We start from the raw sequence: 19,303 nt of genomic DNA, 5'->3' as shown, positions 1-19,303 counted from the left end.
TGGAACTCCACGGTGGACTGCCCATGACCCCCACCCCCTGAAGTTAGCACACACTCTTGTATAACCTCCTCCCCTTGAGTGTGCACTGGACCTAGTGACTTTCTTCTGACAACAGAATGTGGCACTGGGACATCACTTCCATGAATAGGCAACATGCATCGTGCCTCCTGTCTTGCTAGCAGACTCTCCTTTGCTGGTTCTGATGAAGCAAGCTACCGTGCTGGCTCTGCCCATGAAGGAACCACGTGAGCTTAGAAGAGTACCCTTCCCCAGTCGGGCCTTCAAATGAGACCTTGACTGCAGGCTTGGGAGGCCATGAAGCAACAGGTCCAGCAAAGCCCTGCCTGAACTCCGGACCCACAGAACCAGATAATAAATGTGTCTTTTTCTAAACCACTAAGTTTATGGTAATTTGTTACAGCAGCAAAGATAACTAATACACCGATCAGGACCCAGTGATGTCTTTTCTCACCTTGGACTTGATCAATCATTTCACTATCATTTTACCAGCACTCTGCATTTACCACCAAAACCCTTGAAAGAATTGTCTACTCTCTCACTACCTCTTTCTCATCCTCTCAACTCACTATCAAATTGACAAAAATCAGTACCTTTTTCTTAGTCTTCATTCTACTCAACCTCTCGGCATTACAACTGATAACCTCCTTACAACCCTTTGCACTAAGCGTCCCTGACTTTATGTTCTTGTTCTACCACACCTCTCTGACCATTCTTCCTTGGTCTCCTCTGGTCCTCTCCCCTCTGGTGTCACTTAAATGGAAGCATTCACCACATTTCTGCCCACAAGTCCCTTCTCTTTTCCCATGACAATTTCACCCACTGCTGTGAATTCTACTCCTAATTCATCTGAACTGATTCATTCTTTCAACCAACAGGCACTGTTCTGGGCACAGAGCTGTATAATAGCCACAAGCAAGACAATCAAGGTTCTACATTCATGAAACTTACATACTCTGCCAGAGGCTCTATTTGCCCCTCCAGGTCCACTCACCACCCTTCTCCACCCCGCCCTGTGCCAGGGAGGCTGACCTCTATGGACTCCATCACCAGGGCTCCCTTGCCCTCTGAAAGTTCAATGAAGAGAAAAAACAGGGTGATATGAATGATTCCCTAATCTCTGATCCACACTCCCAATGTCATATTGTACGCACACATGATAACGCTACCCCAATTACACCTAAAACAGAACCGATACGTTTGCATCCAGTCTCCCCCAAAGATATCCCTCCTTATTCCTCCCTCCCTCAGTTAATGGCCTCACTAACACCAGCTGTTGAGGTTCACAAGCTAAAGTCACCTCCAACTCTTCTCATCCCTCAAGGCCCATGGTCAGTCAGGCACAAAACTGTGCCTCTCTCACACATACACATACAGCTCAGTCACACCAGCTCCTTTTTCCAACCCACTGCTACCGACGTTCCTGCCAGGAGCTACTGTCTCCCAACTCCAGTCCTTCCTCTTTGCTCATTCATTCATTCAACCAACAAACATTTACTAAGCCCACCCCAGGTGCCAGGTATTCAAGCCTCTGACCACTAAAGATGTAAATCTAACTGAAGGAGAAAGAGAAGTAAACAAGCAAGTTCAACACAAGTAAAAGATCTAGGACCAGGAAAACCATAAAGTACTGTGGGTGCACCAGGGAAGGGCACACAACCCGATCTAGGTCAAGAAGGCTTACTCCGAAAAGTGTTATTTAAGCAGAAACCCAGAGGACGAGGAGAGGCAGCAAAACAGACCGTATGTGTAAGTATGTGTGTATTTGTTTTAGAGGAAAGTGCGCCTCCTAAGCCAAGGCGAGGACAGCGCGCACGGCCTAAAACCAAGAGAAAGCATGGTGCCCTGAGACACCCAGAATCTAAAACAATTCCCCACAGTGGGACGCTGGCGAGGACGCCGGAGCAGTAAGCAGGTCCTTATTAGCACCTTCAAGCAGAACTGACTAAGCAATCAATCCCACTCCTCCGCTAAAAAAACAAACAAAACAACAACAAAAAAGCCTAAAAGCCTCTCCCAAAGCAGAGAGAGTAAACGCCAGGCTCCTCAGTCTGACTTTCCAAGCCCCTACAGCCCAGCCCCTACCTACTTTGCCCGGCTCATCTACCCACATGCACCAGGAACCCCAGCCTCCCCGGTACTCCTGGCTCTGTGCCTTTGCTCCATTTCCTCCGCTTGGAATTTCTCGTCAAACCAGCATGTTTGCCTGTCAATAATGCCAGGTCAAATTCTACCTCCTTCCAGAAGTCTTCCCAGTTCCTTCCAGCGCATGATTACACCATGCATCATGACCTGCCTTGACTCAGTTACATCCATATCTGTTCCCCTGCAGGGTGGAAGCTTCTGGAGTATTATGAACAGAAGTGAATCCTGATTTCCAAGACTAGGAAAAATGTTCAGAAAAATATTCAATTTATCAGCATTGCACTTCTAAGTAAACAACCAAAGAGGGTCATGAAAAAATAATTATTTTTGAATTATATAAATACAATCAATCACAAGCCTAAATTTCTGTATGTTTTCAGTAAGTATCTCTAAGTAAAAATGGCTACACGCTGCCTCATAAGATAAAAAAACAGTACGTAGATAAGCTCAGAAAGGTTGTTACTTGCTCAAAGTCACAAGGCACTTAAGGGGTAAAGACCAGAGTCAAGGCTTCAGGGACTCCTCAAAAGCTACAAACAGGGCTTCCCTGGTGGCACAGTGGTTGAGAGTCCGCCTGCCAATACAGGGGACACAGGTTCGTGCCCCGGTCCGGGAAGATCCCACATGCCACGGAGCGGCCAGGCCCGTGAGCCATGGCCGCTGAGCCTGCGCGTCCGGAGCCTGTGCTCCGCAACCGGAGAGGCCACAACAGTGAGAGGCCCGCGTACCGCAAAAAAAAAAAAAAAAAAGCTACAAACAGCCAGATATAACCACAGTATCCCCATGTATCTCCCTAACCAGCCATCCGATTACCTAAAACTTCCTTCCTTCACTCTTCCCTCAATTAATTCCTATTTTCCTTCAGAGTTCAGCTCAAGAAGGCTCCTCCAAGCTTTCAGATGAGCAAATCCCTTTCTGATGCACTACACTCGCCTGCATAGCGTGGACGTGATACAGCACTAAGAAGGCAAGTGCAGTGTATCAGTTGTAATCACACACAGCACCTTGATTAACGCTGGTTTCCCTGTCAGCTGCGTGAGGACAGGGACCATGACTGTCCTTCTCTGGGCCTGGCACTTTATTATTATGTGCTGAGTAAATGAGCTGCCTTAAGAGTATAAGAGTAACTGATAGTCACATGGCCTCCACAGGACTACAAGATCCTAAAATAATTTCTGACACCTCCAATAATAATAATGACAATTACATAAAATTTAATGTCATATTACTGTAATATATTCTAACTCTTTTATAATTAAATATTCATGAGTGGAACCTGTTAATTCTCTATTAATCAGAATGAGTGTTAACCAGAATACCACATTTTTTCTAAACACGCAAGGCATCAGCAAACTTTCACATCAAAAGAACACACACCACAAGAAGCCGACCTATACAGGCCATATGAGTAACTATTTGCTGTCTTGGAACCTGAAAAGTCCAATTCCAGCCTCACAGAGAATTAGGTTTTTCAACAACACAGGCTACTATATTAATAAGTTTAAACAACAATTTTTTTTTAAGGCAAGATGCTTGGGTGCTTGAGTTAGGCAGGACTAGTTCCAGCAGATCCATAAAAAGGATTTAAACTCCCCAGATTGATCCACCCATTTAATATATAATCCCTATCAATATCAAAACAGCCTTTTTTGTAGAAATTGACAAGCTGATCTGGATATTCATATGGAAAATCAAGGAACCCAGAATATTCAGAACAATCTTGAAAAAGAAGAACGGTTGGGGGACAGACACTTCCCAATTTCAAAACTTAACTACAAAGCTACAGTAATCAAGACAGTGTGGTACTGGCATAAGGAGAGACATACAGATCAATGGATTAGAACTGAGACTCCAAAACCAAGCCCACACACTTATGGCCAACTGATTTTTGGCTAAGGTGCCAAGATACTTCAATGGGAAAAGAATGGTCTTTTCAACAAATGGTACTGGGACAACTGATATCCACATGCAAAAAAGGATGAAGCTGGCAGCCTACCTACCTCACAACATACAAAAACCCAAAATGAATCAGAAGCCTAAATGTAAAAGCTAAAACTATTAAACTCTGACAAGAAAACATAGGTGTAAATCTTCATGACCTTGGATTAGGCAATGGTTTCTTAATTATGACAGCAAAAGCATAAGCAACAGAAGAAAAAACAGATAGACTGAACTCAATCAAAATTTAAAACTTTTGTGCTTCAAAGGAAACCAGCAAGAAAGTGAAAAGACAATCCACAGAATGGGAGAAAATATGTGCAAATCATACATCTGATAAGGGATTGATATTCAGAATATATCAAAAATGCCTACAACTCAAAAGCAAAAAACCAAACAACTCGATTCAAAAATGGGCCAAGGCCTTGAATACACATTCCTTCAAAGGAGACACACAAATGGCCAATAAGCACAAGAAGAGATGCTCAACATCATTAGCCTTTAGAAAATGCAAATCAAAACCACAATAAGATACCACTTCACATCCACTAGAATGGCTGTAATCAAAAAGACAGATAACAGGGCTTCCCTGGTGGCGCAGTGGTTGAGAGTCCGCCTGCCGAAGAGGGGGACACGGGTTCGTGCCCCAGTCCGGGAAGATCCCACATGCCACGGAGCGGCTGGGCCCGTGAGCCATGGCCACTGAGCCTGCCCGTCCGGAGCCTGTGCTCCGCAATGGGAGAGGCCACAACAGTGAGAGGCCCGCGTACCGCAAAAAAAAAAAAAAAAAAAAAAAAAAAAAAAGACAGATAACAAGTGCCAGCAAGGCTGTGGAGAAATTGGAAGCTTCAAACATCACTGGCGGGAATGTAATATGATGCAGCCACTTTAGAAAGCAGTCAGGCAGTTCCTCAAAAGTTAATCACAGAGTTACCATATGACCTAGCAATTCCACTCCTGGGTGTACACCGGAGAGAAGTGAAAACACATGTCCATGCAAAAACATGTACACAAATGTTCATAGCAGCATTATTCATAGTAGCCAAAAAGTGGAAATAACTCAAATGTCCATCAACTGGTGGACAGATAAATAAAATGTGGTATATCTATATAATAGAGTATTATTCCACCATAAAGAAATGAAGTTCTGATATATAGTATAACGTGGATGAAAACATTATGCTAAGGGAAAGAAGCCAGTCACAAAAGGCCACATATTGTAGGATTCCATCTATATGAAATGTCCAGAATTGGCAAATCCATAAAGACAGAGAGTGGATTTCTAATTGCCTAGAGCAGAGGAGAGGGAGGAAAGGAGAGTGCCTACTCACGGGTAGAGGTTTCTTTTTGGAGTGATGAAGATGTTCTAGAATTAGATAGTGGTGATAGTTACACAACTGTGTAAATATACTAAAAACCACTTAACTGTATATTTTAAAAGGGTGAATTTTATGTTATATGAATTATACCTCAATAAAGCTGTTACTAAAAAGGAATCAAATCCCTTTATGTATCTTTAAAACATTATATACTTTCCTCTTTTGTTAAGCAGAGCATACTTAGTATTGCTTCTGTGAATACACTCAAGGTCATCACTATGAAACATCAATTACTAAGCAGCTGTATTTTCTGACTTCATTGGTGTGCTGGCTACTAGCCCTTTTACATAGACCTCCAAACCCCTGCTTTCAGTCTTCTACTGTTTACTATAATTTTACTTCCTCCTTCTACCATGAGAAATCAAGAAAAACCTGAGATTAGACGCAGGAAGGATACGAAGAAAAAGCCAAACAAGTATGCATACAGGTAGCCGCATGTGCTTAAGACAGAGGCTGTTCCGTTTCCTCCCTCCAGACTCCCTCTTCAGAGGCAATGTCTCCAACCGTCCAGGTTTAGTGGTCCACAAGAAGGGGAAAGGCAAGGGAGCCCACCCAAGCATCTCAACCGTGGGACACCTCAGAAGACACTGGCATCCCTCACACTGCCTGGTTCTCCCTGAGAACCACCAGGGCAATGGCTGCCAGGCCACCAGGTTCCCACGGGTCCCGGCTGCTTCACCACCACTCCAAGCACGAGCCCTGGGACAGCTGCTACACCCACTGCTGACTTGCTCCACACACAAGTGGGCTGGCTGGCTGAGGATGCTCCGCCTCATAGCTGTAGCCACAGGGAACATTTTCTCTGCAAAAAGTTTACTCACTATAGCGAGTGGACATGAGAAATCCATTTTGGAGTCAATATTCTTTCTTTTACACTGTCTGATGGAGACAGAGGTCAAGGCATCAGGACCCCCTGCTACAGTCCCCTTCTCCCACAATCCTTCACCTTAAGCCCCTCTAAGTGATCAGCAGGCCAGCAACCCTAACCAGCCCTCTCTCAGCGTGCACCGGACCGGGGTGAACACCCAGCCATGGAACAAAGCAAGTGGCTGAGAGGAGTCAGTCCAAACCTCAGTCTAGAGTATTTTAAACACACGCCATAGAGACTGGAGTCAGATGACAGTGAGCCCTGGAACCAGAGTCAGGATGCACAGAAGCCATGACCGGGACCCCTGCCCACTGCGTGCCAACTACGGTGAGGCAAGAAGCCTGCGTGCGAGTGAGAAGCCCTGTGTGCAAGGAGAAACGGGGAGCAGCAGAGAGGGGGGCCAGCAGAACCATGACCCCCGCTCAGCCCCAGGGGCTCCAGAGGAAAAGGCCACTCCAGGCTCTCCGGGTGCAGTTCCCAGACTGTCCAGTTGGCCTCTGCTCTCCTTATACAAAAACCACCTTCACTTAACCTAAGTGGCTTGTGTTCCCTGCAAGAAAAACAGCTCCAACTAAAGGAGGGCCAGCTTCCCCTCCCTGACATCAAGTGTCCTAGTGTCCACTTTCTATATAAATGAACCTCAGAGCCACCTGATGTTCGTTTAGTGTGTGTGTGTGTGTGTGTGTGTGTGTGTGTGCGCGCGTGCGCGCGCATGCAGGGGTCGGCAGGGTGGGGGGGGGCAGGGGATTTTGATGCTTTATTTAAGGCACAACCTGCCAACTTAGTGTAATGAAAACATTGCCATACATTTACTTTTAGCTCCTTATAGCTACTTTTCTCATTGGGTTTTAAATCCATTTGGGGTTATTTTTTAATTGTGGAAAACACACATAACCTAAAATGTACCACTTTAACCCTTTCTGAGTGTACAATTCAGTGGCATTAAGTACATTCACGCCGTTCTGCACCATCACCGCTCACCACTGTTTATCTTTCAAAGCGCTCTGAAAACCACGACTTTTTCATTCTTTTGTATTAAACAGGGATTTCCGTCTATGCTCTGTCATCAAGCGACAAGGTGGTGCTAAAGGCGCTGGCGGGGAGACGGCAGAGAACACCCGCAACCACCTGGAGCAGCCCCAGGGCGGCTAAGTCCATCCTCGGCTCCTTCAGCCCCGGCCACAGAAGCTGGAGCCTAAAAATACCGGCAGAGGACACACACCGGCTGTCAAGGAGATCCAGCCCAGTTAGAAAGGCTGCCACTATCACCTGATTTGCATCAGAAGACACCCATACGGGCAGCAATGGGTCATCTGTAGAATAATCAGATTCAGTGGAAAAAGACTCATGGTCCTTGCCTCCCAGAGTGCCTGGAATAAACCTCTGGGCCTTGAACTTGGTCAAGTAATCCATGATCAATTTCTAGAGGACCCCTAGGAAGAAAAACAAGTACTTCAAAAATGTTGAGTACCCACTCGTCACCTTCCGCTTGTTATAGCTCTCTTTGTAAGCACAACAGCCTGTTACTGATAAAATTAAATGAGGAAGAGACCTCCATCAGAAGCTTTGTCAAAGCAAATGATTCAGCCAGCACATTTCATAATGGCAGAGACAGAAAGGATAAGGCAGAGAATGTTGCCAAGAACACCGGGAACTTTAACTTGACCCTCAGTATCTTTAAATATGAAAGAAACTTTCAAAAACTAAATTATATTCAAGGTATCTCCAAACGCCAGGCCTGGAGCAGCCCGGGGAGTATGCACAAGTGAAGATGCTATATGATCAATTACAGTGGACTCACCGAAACTCCCCAATCCACAAGAGTTTCTTAGTAGGAAGAGTCTAGCAATAGATACATCCTAATAACAGTTATACTAATCAACTCCAGGAAATAAAGCTAAAGGAATATAAATAACACTACCTTAAACATAAATGTCTGAGGTTAGCAGACACTCTCGCCTCTGTCATCGTGTGTTACCTAAGTCTGCTTTTCCAACACTATAAGCTCTCATCCATATCAGAATAAAGACCTGAAATGTGTCACAGGGAAGAACTAAGCAGAATGAACATTTTTGTGCTGTGCATCTTTAACAACTTTAACAATTTCTTTTGCAATTTTTAACTCGCAACGTGTTAGACCTAAAAAATTAAGCCCTCTCCGTATACCAGAAAGGAGGCACCTCGGTGACCATAGTTCAAATTCCTCGTACACAGACGGCCTGACCTGGAGCAAGTACCTCAAAAGGAAAAGAGAGTTACACAGAATGAGACAGCTGCACACCAGCACAGCAAGCCATGAAGCGAAATCCCACACATGCAACTTCGTTTTCTTAGCATCATAAGTCAGATTGGGAAGGAACTTTAGAGGCTGTCGCCAGGACTACCCTCTACCCAACACGTGAATCCCCTTAAAACTATGACCGACTAACTCATTACACGAGAGCAGAAGCCTAGGAAAAGCAAGATGAGATGCTGAGCCAGAATCAAGAGTGACGAAGTAGGATCTGGTAAGGAAGAGAAGGCTGCAGAGGCCAGGGAGAGAGGCTCCTAGCACCCAGCCTACAGAAGTGGCAGCAAGCACAGCAAATACACCTCTAGCTGGGGTCCTTGCTCCTGTTCGCCAGTGTTCCTGGCTACTGAAAGAGAAGAGTACGCGCTGGGAACCACAGTGGACTTGTTCTCAAAGCCATACAGGAAACCTAAGCCTTTGTGGCCAGAGGACTCATCTAGCACTGTTTGGTTCAGGGTAAGACAAAAATGATATTGCTGGCACTACAGCTAGGCTGCCCAACATTTTGAAATCTGATATCAAAACCCATAACTTTTCATAAATCCTACAGCAGTACACAGTAGAACACCGTTTTGAAAATGACTGCGTGTTTACGGAAACCCTCTACCATTAACTATTCGTTTCTTCAACAGTATTTACAATTAGATTCCTTCCTGGAGATTGTGTTTAAATAATTTTAAAATGATTCAGTTCTTAGAGAAAATAATAAATGTCATTTAAGTCAGCTTCAAATGCTTATGCATGTCTACTTGCTCTCATTTTTTTCCTCAGAGCATCTACTTAAAGGAGGAAGCTAAATAACAGACCACGAATCTCTGTTCCCCACCAGAAAACTTGGCTCAACCTAAAGGAACACCAAGCTCTCATTTCATTTAAGGCTGGGAGAAGACAATATCTCTGAGTTGTCAGGAGGTTTAAAAAGTCATCTCAGGAGTAACACTGGGTATCAATCAAAATGGTTGCAATTTGAATCATCTCTAACCATAAATTGTAACTGAGCCAAAATGATTTTTAAATATAACACATTTTACTTCTAGATGTTTCTTGGCAATTAAATAACTGGAAAGTCAACAAACCCCCAAGAAACCAGAGAAAATGAACTTTTTTTTATAGCTCACCATTCATCAACTACAGGAGGCCCGAAAGATGCCAGACGCCAGAGGCTCAGCCTCCAACACGGCCCTGCAGAGGCAAACTCCAAACAAGATTTCTTCAAGAACTGCTCTCACGCAGCACTAAATTACAAGCAGTGACCTCCCTGGAGGAGAAGCTAGAGTCAACAGCTACAGGAGTGTGTGATCTAGGAAGATAAAACCCAACTCCGACACAAGAGCTGCCATGCCAGTTACATAATTATAATCACAACATACTGAAACTCTAAGTATCAAACAATAGTTATTTAAAATATTTCAAGAGGAAGAGAATCCCTCCCCCCTCAAAAAAAATCCAAATGTATTCCAAAAGTAATTTGCATAGAATATAATTTAATCTGCAGGCCTAACCTCTCTGAAATAAAGTAGAATCCTCTGATTTAGCCAAATTACAACAGAAATGCTGCTTTATAACAAAGGAGCTACAGCACAGCACCCTGAACTTCATGGGAGAACAAAAATGTAGTGTCAATATGTTCACAACACAGCTCAATCCACAAAATCATGAGATAATTAAACTGACTGTTTTTAGGATTCAATCTGTTTCGCCAGAAACCTTGTCCAAGCTACACTGATGCAAATCAGCATGAGCAACTCCAGCTCTGTTGAAACAACTCCAGTATCTTATCTTTTGTTTTACCTTTTATCGCTGATTTATGGGCTGATGGTAAACTGATTTGTCCATGTGCCAGAACTCAGCTTGGGAACACAGAACAAGAGAAGAGATTTGGAAGAACCAAACTCATGAATGAAAACGCTGACGTCATAGTTCAGCTCCCAGCAGAGCTCAGGGTAGTCTGTGAAGAAACAGTGCATCTTTGGGGATGTTAAGCCACTAGTCATTTAATAAAGGATATAAGATAGAAAAAGCCCTTGCTCAAAACAAGGGAGGGGAAAAAAGAGAGAAGAGAGAGAGAGAAAGAACCACATTAACAACCTTTTCCCTAGGCCAAATATGAAAAATACACATGGCATATGCCATGAACAATCATAACTTCTAAACCACGGAAATATTTCATATTATTGTTAAAAGTACTATTTTTTTTAAAGTATGGTTAGCTATGTCTCTAAATAAGAACAAAGTCTCATTCGCATCTTAAATCTTCCTCCCGCCGTGTGCCATCACATTCAAAAAAGAGCACACAACATAGTTTTAGTTCTTCACTAAAACCTATCTGGCATTGCCAAACCATGCCTAATTTTTTTTTGCGGTACGCGGGCCTCTCACTGTTGTGGCCTCTCCCGTTGCGGAGCACAGGCTCCGGACACGCAGGCTCCACGGCATGTGGGATCTTCCCGGACCGGGGCACGAACCCATGTCCCCTGCATCGTCAGGCGGACTCTCAACCACTGTGCCACCAGGGAAGCCCCATGCCTAATATTTAAACAATTCTGAATATACAGGGTGGGACTCAGTGACCTCAGGCAAGCTACTGGAATTTTTATGTAACAGGGGAAAAAACGCTTTTATCTAATGATGTAATATAAACTAATAAAAAAAGAGATTATAAAAATTTGATTTAGGGGCTTCCCTGGTGGCGCAGTGGTTGAGAGTCCGCCTGCCAGTGCAGGGGACACGGGTTCGTGCCCCAGTCCAGTAAGATCCCCCATGCCGCACAGCGGCCGGGCCCATGAGCCATGGCCGCTGAGCCTGTGCGTCCGGAGCCTGTGCTCCGCAACGGGAGAGGACACAACAGTGAGAGGCCCGCGTATTGCAAAAAAAAAAACTGATTTACTTAGAACTATTAAGAATAGCTAGTATGTGGACTGTTCACATTTTTCATCTCTTGACAGAACTTAAAATACAACTACTAAAAAAAAAAATACAACTAGTATTACAAACTTCTATGAAGTTTAGACACAATTTACTAAAATCCTATTATTCAGGACACTTAAGTAACTGATTCCTAGATTCCTAATGTTTCCCAGGAAACTTAAGATTATTACAGTCTTAGAAAATAAGTGACCCTCAGAGCCTCGATCACCCCTCCAGAGCACAAAACTACAGGGACATTTTCTCTTCTTTACCACTCACATGGCTTAAAATAGCCATTCACCCAAAACGGATTTTTTTTTTTAATTTAAGCAGTAAACAATTTTGCCAATAAACATTTTAAAAAGATCTTATTAAGTTAAAATGCAAACATACCGGTTTTATCTGAAAATCTAAAATGTTAAAAGAGATCATCTCACATTTCCACCACAAGTATCTTTGATAGAACATCACTACCCCCTTGTGGATTCACAATAAAAAATCCTTATCTTCAAATTTCACTTTTTAAATGTTTCATTCTGCTGAACTTCCATTAAAGTTTACATTCTCTTAACTAAGGGTTACTTTATTTCAATTACTTTTTAAAAGAGAAAAAACACTTAACATTTTAAAATAACCAATCCCATCAACTTCTTTATCTTCTAAGCATCCCCATTTTGGGGAGTGTTCTTCATACAATTAAGTATATTTGCCGATTTCAGCACGGTAACCATACCAACGTTCCATTTTTTTTCCTTAGAATTTCTGAATTTACAATCACAGTCATCATTTTGAGATTATTTTTTAAAAATAAATGGGTAAAAAATAAAATAAAATAAAATAAATGGGTAATTTCTTCACTATCGCATCTTTTCCTTCTCTTTGATAACCTCCCACTTTGTACCAATTTCTTTTTATTGCTTCCAAATGGTTTGATATCCATGTGCCCCAGAAAACCAGTGGGGCACATACCTCCTCAAGAATAACTTTTCAGGGGACTTCCCTGGTGGTGCAGTGGTTGAGAGTCCGCCTGCTGATGCAGGGGACACGGGTTCGTGCCCCGGTCCGGGAAGATCCCACGTGCCGCGGAGCAGCTGGGCCCGTGAGCCATGGCCGCTGAGCCTGCGCGTCTGGAGCCTGTGCCCCGCAACGGGAGAGGCCGCAACAGTGAGAGGCCCACATGCCGCAAAAATAAATAAATAAATAAAAATAACTTTTCAGCTAAGAATTAAAAACCAAATCTAAGTTTCAAAAAGACTAACTCTTGATTGTATTGCTGTACCCTCAGAAATGCTTTCTGGCAATCTAAATCAACCCTGATGAAGGAAGAAAAGGTAGTCCCTGTTTTTCAAAGTAGAAAAAAGCCTTTGTTTTCTTTCTCTCTTTCTTTTTTTTTAGTTGCAGGAGTACCTCTGGCTGTATCTGCATATCATTCTAATATAACACAGATGCATACTGTTAAACGTATGCTGTAAAAAAGATTCAATAGACTTAGATATCTGGTTTATCACTTGTTACAGACACTAGATTTAGCTGAAAGTTATAAGTCATCTCCGCAATGATGTGCAGGCCACAGAGAGAAGGTCCGAGTCCTGGTGAGTCGGACTGCCGTTTCAGAGAGTTAGTGCCCCATTTTCTCATAGAGGTTGGGCACAAAAGTAGGGACACAGTAACTCACTATTACCATGAGAAGACAAATTCCAGTATTCATTCTAAAGGTTAGGTGGAAATAAAGGAGGAAAAATCCACTTGGCAAGTGTTTTTAAGTGACTAAATACATGATCTTACCTTGTGGTAACTGCTAAGGAAAGATAGGAGAGACCGGCACGGTCTGTTAAATGACTGAACGGTCTGTGTCACCTGCCAACCCCACTGAAGGCTGTCTATGCAAAAAGGAGCGACTGACAACGTGTCCAAAGCTAGCAGCTGAGCCGCAGAGGAGGCGGGGTCAGAGCCGGCCTTCATGGTTTCCTTTCTGGGGATTTTGTTATGAGTGCTGTTTTTAGATTTGGGCGGTGGGGGTGGGGGGGGGGTGTATTTTGGGTGACATTAGGAAGTGAGATCACGGGTGAGATTAATGCCACTTAATCAGTGTCCAGGTGATGACGTGTTTAAAACTGTTCAGAACTCAGCCCCAAACATTTACTTGAAGGCACGTCACATCAGGCACCTGTAAGTACAAAGCCATACTGCAGAGAGCAGAGTGAGGGGTCCAGCCCCAACCAGCACGTCTTCCTCCCCTGCCGATACCCTCTCCTAACAGGCTCAGAAAGGGATACGTTCATTACATGTCTTGAAGGGCCTTGCTAAATCTGAAAAAGAGAAATAAAATGGGATTGCACTTTTCCAAATGAGGGACTCATGTGGAAGAGAACATGCAATTCTACCAAGAATGAGCAAAACACTGGGGTGAATGTAGAAGAAGAACCATTTCAAAAATATCTCTGGTCATTCCAGCTTACGGTATGTCAATTAGCTGAAAGTAAATGAACGACCCTCTTTAAAAAAAGTGAAAAGGGAAGTAAAGTGGCTGACACTTGGCCTCTCTTTGCAGTGGGGTACATATTTCTTTTTTAGTCCAGGGTAATGAACTAAAAAATGCTCAGGAAGCATTACCAATCTTTACACAAGGAGGCCCATGACCTTCTACAAGCAATGGCGTTCAAAGCAGAAAGATGCAAGAGAACCTCAGAAATACACAGCCAGCATACTGATGGGGAGAAAAAAAAACACCCTTTACTGCGTCCCACCATATAAAAAATTCAAGGATGGCTGTCCTTGTCAATATATACAAAGAAACACTCTCCTTACAAATACATGACAAATATCACAGGACGGAAGACCATCTATATGTTTACAAGTCCCAATGACAGAATGGTAACACATCTTAATCGCAGGACTGATGGCCACGACATCCATGGATGGCACAAGATACAGGGATCTAATAGCGTCTGATCAACTATATCCTGAACCTGATTAGGTATTCAAAAAATAAATAAAAAGAAACGAAAGACAGATTACACACTATAATCTGGAACAGGGGGTGAATGACCGTGCATCCTAACTCATGTTCTATGGACATAGAAGCGGAGCCAGAACACTTCCTGCCCTCACCCTCAAAGACACCAAAGACCAGAGATGGTACTAAGACAGGCAGCATGACATTAGAAGACCCCACACTACCTCGTGAATGAAGGCCCCAAATGAAGTATCAGTAGCATACTTGCTGCCTCTGCCCAAAGAAGTGTATCGTTATCAAGCCAAAGAAACAGAAAGAAGTTGGCTAAATGCAGCAAAAACAAAAATTTCCAAAATTCTACACGGGGAGGCCCAGGCGCCAAAAGCACACAGTGTTTCACCGAGGATGCTATCCAGTTACAAATACTACCATCACCCCTTACCTTGTGGCTTAAATCCCATTCCATCTCCCTACAAGGAGTAACACTGCCTCTTACTACAGGACAAAAAGAATGGTGGGCATCCCTCTTTACTGAATGACAGAAAGGCTATAAATACAGTAATCTACAATTTTTTATTATAATAACAATGAGAAGGGCAATAAACAAACCTTGTGGGAAGAAAGGGAGGTAGGATTTAAGTCACCTAGACATCAAAAAGAAAAAAAAAGATCATGGTAAGTAATTCCAGAAGATACAGAACATTTTAGAAAATGATCTGTTATAATGGAAATACAACAGAAACACACATCACCTTGTCCCCACAGAAAATATTCAGTCACATATTCACACAGATAAAGGACAATGGCAAACCCCATACTACAACAATCTTAAACAAGAGCTCTTCTTAAGACTGAAACACTAGCAAAATTGGTTTCTACAGATATTGTAGAGGGGAAATCTGATTTAACATAGGAGGAAAAGAAAAAGTGCACTTCAGGTTAATTCTTTATCATTACTCTCATCATTAGGTACACCAAACCTACACCCCAAAATACTATAAGGCTATTTACCAAAATAAAGAAAAGACACAAATAACAGTGCCAATAAAAAGTGTAAAGAATTAAAAGTCACATAATAAACAAAAGCAGTGATATGTATACCAGATACCTAGCCTAAGAATGGTCACTACAATTAGGCGTAAAATTTAGATATAACACTTCCTGGCAGCGAAAATGTACCAGCAGCACATACTGTCCTTACTAGCTGATAATATGAAATTTACCAGTTAATCATGAGAAAATGTTCTGTCACTTCCTTCTAGAAAGGATGTATTTGATTTCATGTTCTATACCATCCCCACTATGCTGCTGTTCAGATGTTATACAAGGGCCCCAATCAACATATATCTAATGACCTAGAAGTTATACCTAGACATTTAGGAAGAAGGCTGACTACTTTTTTCTACACACACACCCACACCCCCACACACCCCACACACAGTCTGAAGGAAGGCTGTTGAGTGCTTCTCCCAGTCTGCCCTCCACCCTCTCCACCACCCCGACTCCCGCAGGGACAGGGAAAAGCTCAATGGGATAGTACACTATTAGAGTTATCTCTTTGTAAGAGTACAATCCAAACAAGTTCAGAAAAGAATTCCTTACACGAATACATAAAAAGACAAGCACAAGATACGCAGCGATGTCATTTGCACTAAAAGGCTAACAAGACCCCTATGGTCTCAAGCAGTCACATAACCTGCCCCCCCACGCACACACAGATCCCTGCACGTAATACAAGCTCAGTGAATGAAGGTCTCCAGGATGAATGCACTCAGTGATGGGAACGTGGATGTAAAAACAACTTCTCTCCAAAAGGCCAAATGCAAAGGTCCCACAAAGGAGGCAATGCACACAACTAGGAGGGGAAAGGAAGAGAACATGAGAATCACCTTCTGTTGCTTTTTCCATAAGGAAATTAGAAAGAAGTACAACTGCACACAAAGATGTATTTCCCCAAAACTCAGGAAATGGGAAACGAAGAATGGCCCAGAGGAATGAGGAAGGGAAGAAATGTTAAGCTAGAAGATGGGCCAACTAAGAAGCAGCCAGAAAGAAATATAATCCCACCAGGCACAGGGGCCACACCCAGCATAAACAGAGAGCTAAAACAATGCCACCTGACTCTAAAGAATAGGTTATTGTAAGAGGAAAGCCTAAAAACTAAAGAAATGGGAAAATGTGGATAAGCAGGATATATAAAGATGTCTCAAAGAGGAGGCAAGAGCAACCCTACTGTTTGGAAAAGGAAAATCTGACCCAACCTGACCATGAGTACAGGTTGCCGCGAACATGTCAACATTCTGAATCCACTGAACAATGAGATGAAGAAACCCAACATTTCCCAGGCGCAGGATAAGTCAGGTCTTCAAAAAGGCCAGGGAAGAGATGTCCCGTGGGTCACCCAACCTTGTCCAGAAAGCTGGGGGTAAGGGGAGAGGGGGCTGCGGGCAGGGGAGAGTGATGCTCTAACAGAAAGATATAAAAAAGAAAAATCATTAAGAGAACAGAACCTGTCTACCTGACCGTGCACTGGAAAAGTAAGAGGAAAAAGCTGATCTCCAATAATCTACGGGGACAGGTGACACAGAAAGCACAACTGCATCAAACTCCAAGAAAGGAACATTAACTTTGCACACTAACCTCCAGTGTGTTCCTCTAACCTTTACCATTTTCGTTCTACTGCCCTCGGAATGGAGCACCCTGGTGGGCAGGGAAAATTCCAAAAGGCAGTCGGTGGTACAGGGAAGAGCAGGAGAGGATCCACCACTGGAAGAGAGAGGACTCTACTGGGAACACGCCAACATATACAGCAGATAGTCAACTCTTGTTTTCCCAGGGTCGTTAATACTACACCCTAAAAATACACAATTCCATCAACTGAATATAGATGCAGGCAGAATAGAAATAGCATAAAAACTTAAAAAAAAAAAAAAAAGGAAATTGAGGTCAAAAGCACAACTTTCAGACAATGGGTATGATACCCACCGGATAACTCAATACTGACTGAGGGGCAAAGCCGTGAAGTCAACGACTCATGCTGAGCAATCCTCCAGGTAACCTTGCCCCGGACTCAGTAACCCAGGTAGAGAGTCTCCTGGCTAGAAAAGCGCTTCAAGGTCCAAAAGCGCAGTCTTGACAAAGCTTGTCGGGGAGGACGGGGCTCCACACTCGACCTGTCCCAAAGTAAGACTGGGCTGCTGAGTGAGGCACCCAACAACCATTCCAGCTATGGGAGGGAGGGGAGGGAGGGGCCCCAGAGCCAAGGGGAAATGGCCAAATACACAAACTGTGATGCTCAGAGAAAACCTGGAGAATCATCCCTCCCACCCTTCCACAAAGTGTCACAGGCCTTCCCAAAGGTAACTTTTCCTAATGTGCACAACCTCTCTCAATTATTTAAATGGTCAAAATAAAACAGTGACATATTTATGGCCATTCATTCCTAGTTCTGTCACAGAAACACATATTCTTCTCACCTGCCCCTATCCTGTGCCCAAAATACATGAAATCTCTCTCTCCTACACGGCAGTAAAGAAGTCAAGATGGGAACTTTTCACCCCGTGAAGAACCAAGCAGAGAAGACCACCCCTAAATTCAGAATGCCTAAGTTTTGGCGCACATGGGCAAGCCCTCTACACTTTGTGTATTCAGGGACTTGGTGGACATTCAGGATGTCATTCTGCTTATTCAGTACCGTACAAATGACAAAGGAAAGAGCGGTTAAGAATTGGCCATTTATCAATGAGTCTTCTGATTCCTCTAAGCCTGAAGAGTTACCAACAACAGTGATACATAGCTATGTCCTTACACGTCAAGGTCCCCATATACACCCAAGATGTACAGAGAGTCATCTAACCCTTCCAACTTCCTGTGTATAAGTAAAGGATATGATTTCACATATAAATACATGCCTATGTGCATATATACATATAAACAAATGCATAGTATCATTTTTTGCCAAAAAGGAACCAGAGCAGCAAAAAAACAGAAAGCATCTAAATTTCCCCTTCACCTGGAACCTATAAGATTGAAAGAAATGTTTGCATCCCACGAGAGACAACACCAGGGCCCAAGGAAGGTTCTAGTACAACAAGGAGCACACTAGCAACCTCTTCCCGAATGGCATGTGGGCGACATGGGTGTCTACACTCCCTTTTCTGGATGGAAAGGCATATGGCTTCTTCTTACCCAGCCAACATGAATACAATTTAAGAAAATTAGAAAAAGTCAAGGTAACAGGCTCACTAAATATGGCTGACTGGGAAACAGAAGCCATAAGGAGGATATGAGTTCTCTTAAAAAAGAAATGGGAAGTTTATTTCCAGGGAAGGTTCAAAGTCTCTTGAATGTAGGATGTATGAAGTCTGGTTCTCACTGCACAGAAGACAGTAATCCGAACACCAAAAGCCAAGGGCACATGAACCTCTTTCTGGGGGGGGAGGGTAGCGTCAACTGATGAATGCTGCCCCGACCTAAGAGCGAGAGTAAACTGGAAGCAAAAATAGACCCGTTTTCCTCAGACACAGGCCGTCACTGCCGGGACCCCGGCCCTATATCTGATGGGGCAACCACCCTCACCCAGACGAGAAACTCCAAGGAGAGAGACGTGTCAGGGGAGAGAGACAGATGGGGAAAGGAGCAGTGGAATGTCCAGTTCCTCCCAAAAGAGAGAGAGGGCAACTCAAAGGGTATTCAGGAAATGAGCTCACCCTAACCCAGGAAAGTGTGCGGAGAGCGTGCATAATCTGTAAGAAGTATGTGCTTTCCTATTTAGAAATGACTTCAGAGCTGCACAGGCCCCC

The 19,303-nt window shown here is 43.5% G+C and overlaps 1 protein-coding gene across 2 annotated transcripts in view; it reads right to left on the bottom strand.

The window, feature by feature from the left end:
• The window catches only part of CAMTA1 (calmodulin binding transcription activator 1), an 890,922-nt gene that overhangs the window by 870,515 nt on the left and 1,104 nt on the right, over nt 1-19,303 (bottom strand). Inside the window, exons 2-3 of one of the 2 annotated variants that reach the window (XM_060013510.1) lie at nt 15,111-15,145; nt 12,886-12,976 (exon numbers count right to left, since the gene is read on the bottom strand). The exons of the other annotated variant lie outside the window; for it this stretch is intronic. Coding sequence (XP_059869493.1) covers nt 12,886-12,976; nt 15,111-15,145 — 126 coding nt within the window. The remainder of the gene's footprint in view (nt 1-12,885; nt 12,977-15,110; nt 15,146-19,303) is intronic. 2 annotated transcript variants of the gene reach the window in all.

Source organism: Delphinus delphis, chromosome 1, assembly GCF_949987515.2.
Source record: "Delphinus delphis chromosome 1, mDelDel1.2, whole genome shotgun sequence".
Lineage (NCBI taxonomy): Eukaryota > Metazoa > Chordata > Mammalia > Artiodactyla > Delphinidae > Delphinus > Delphinus delphis.
The sequence above is the reverse complement of the archived record's forward strand: the minus strand, read 5'-3'. Positions and strand labels throughout refer to the sequence as shown.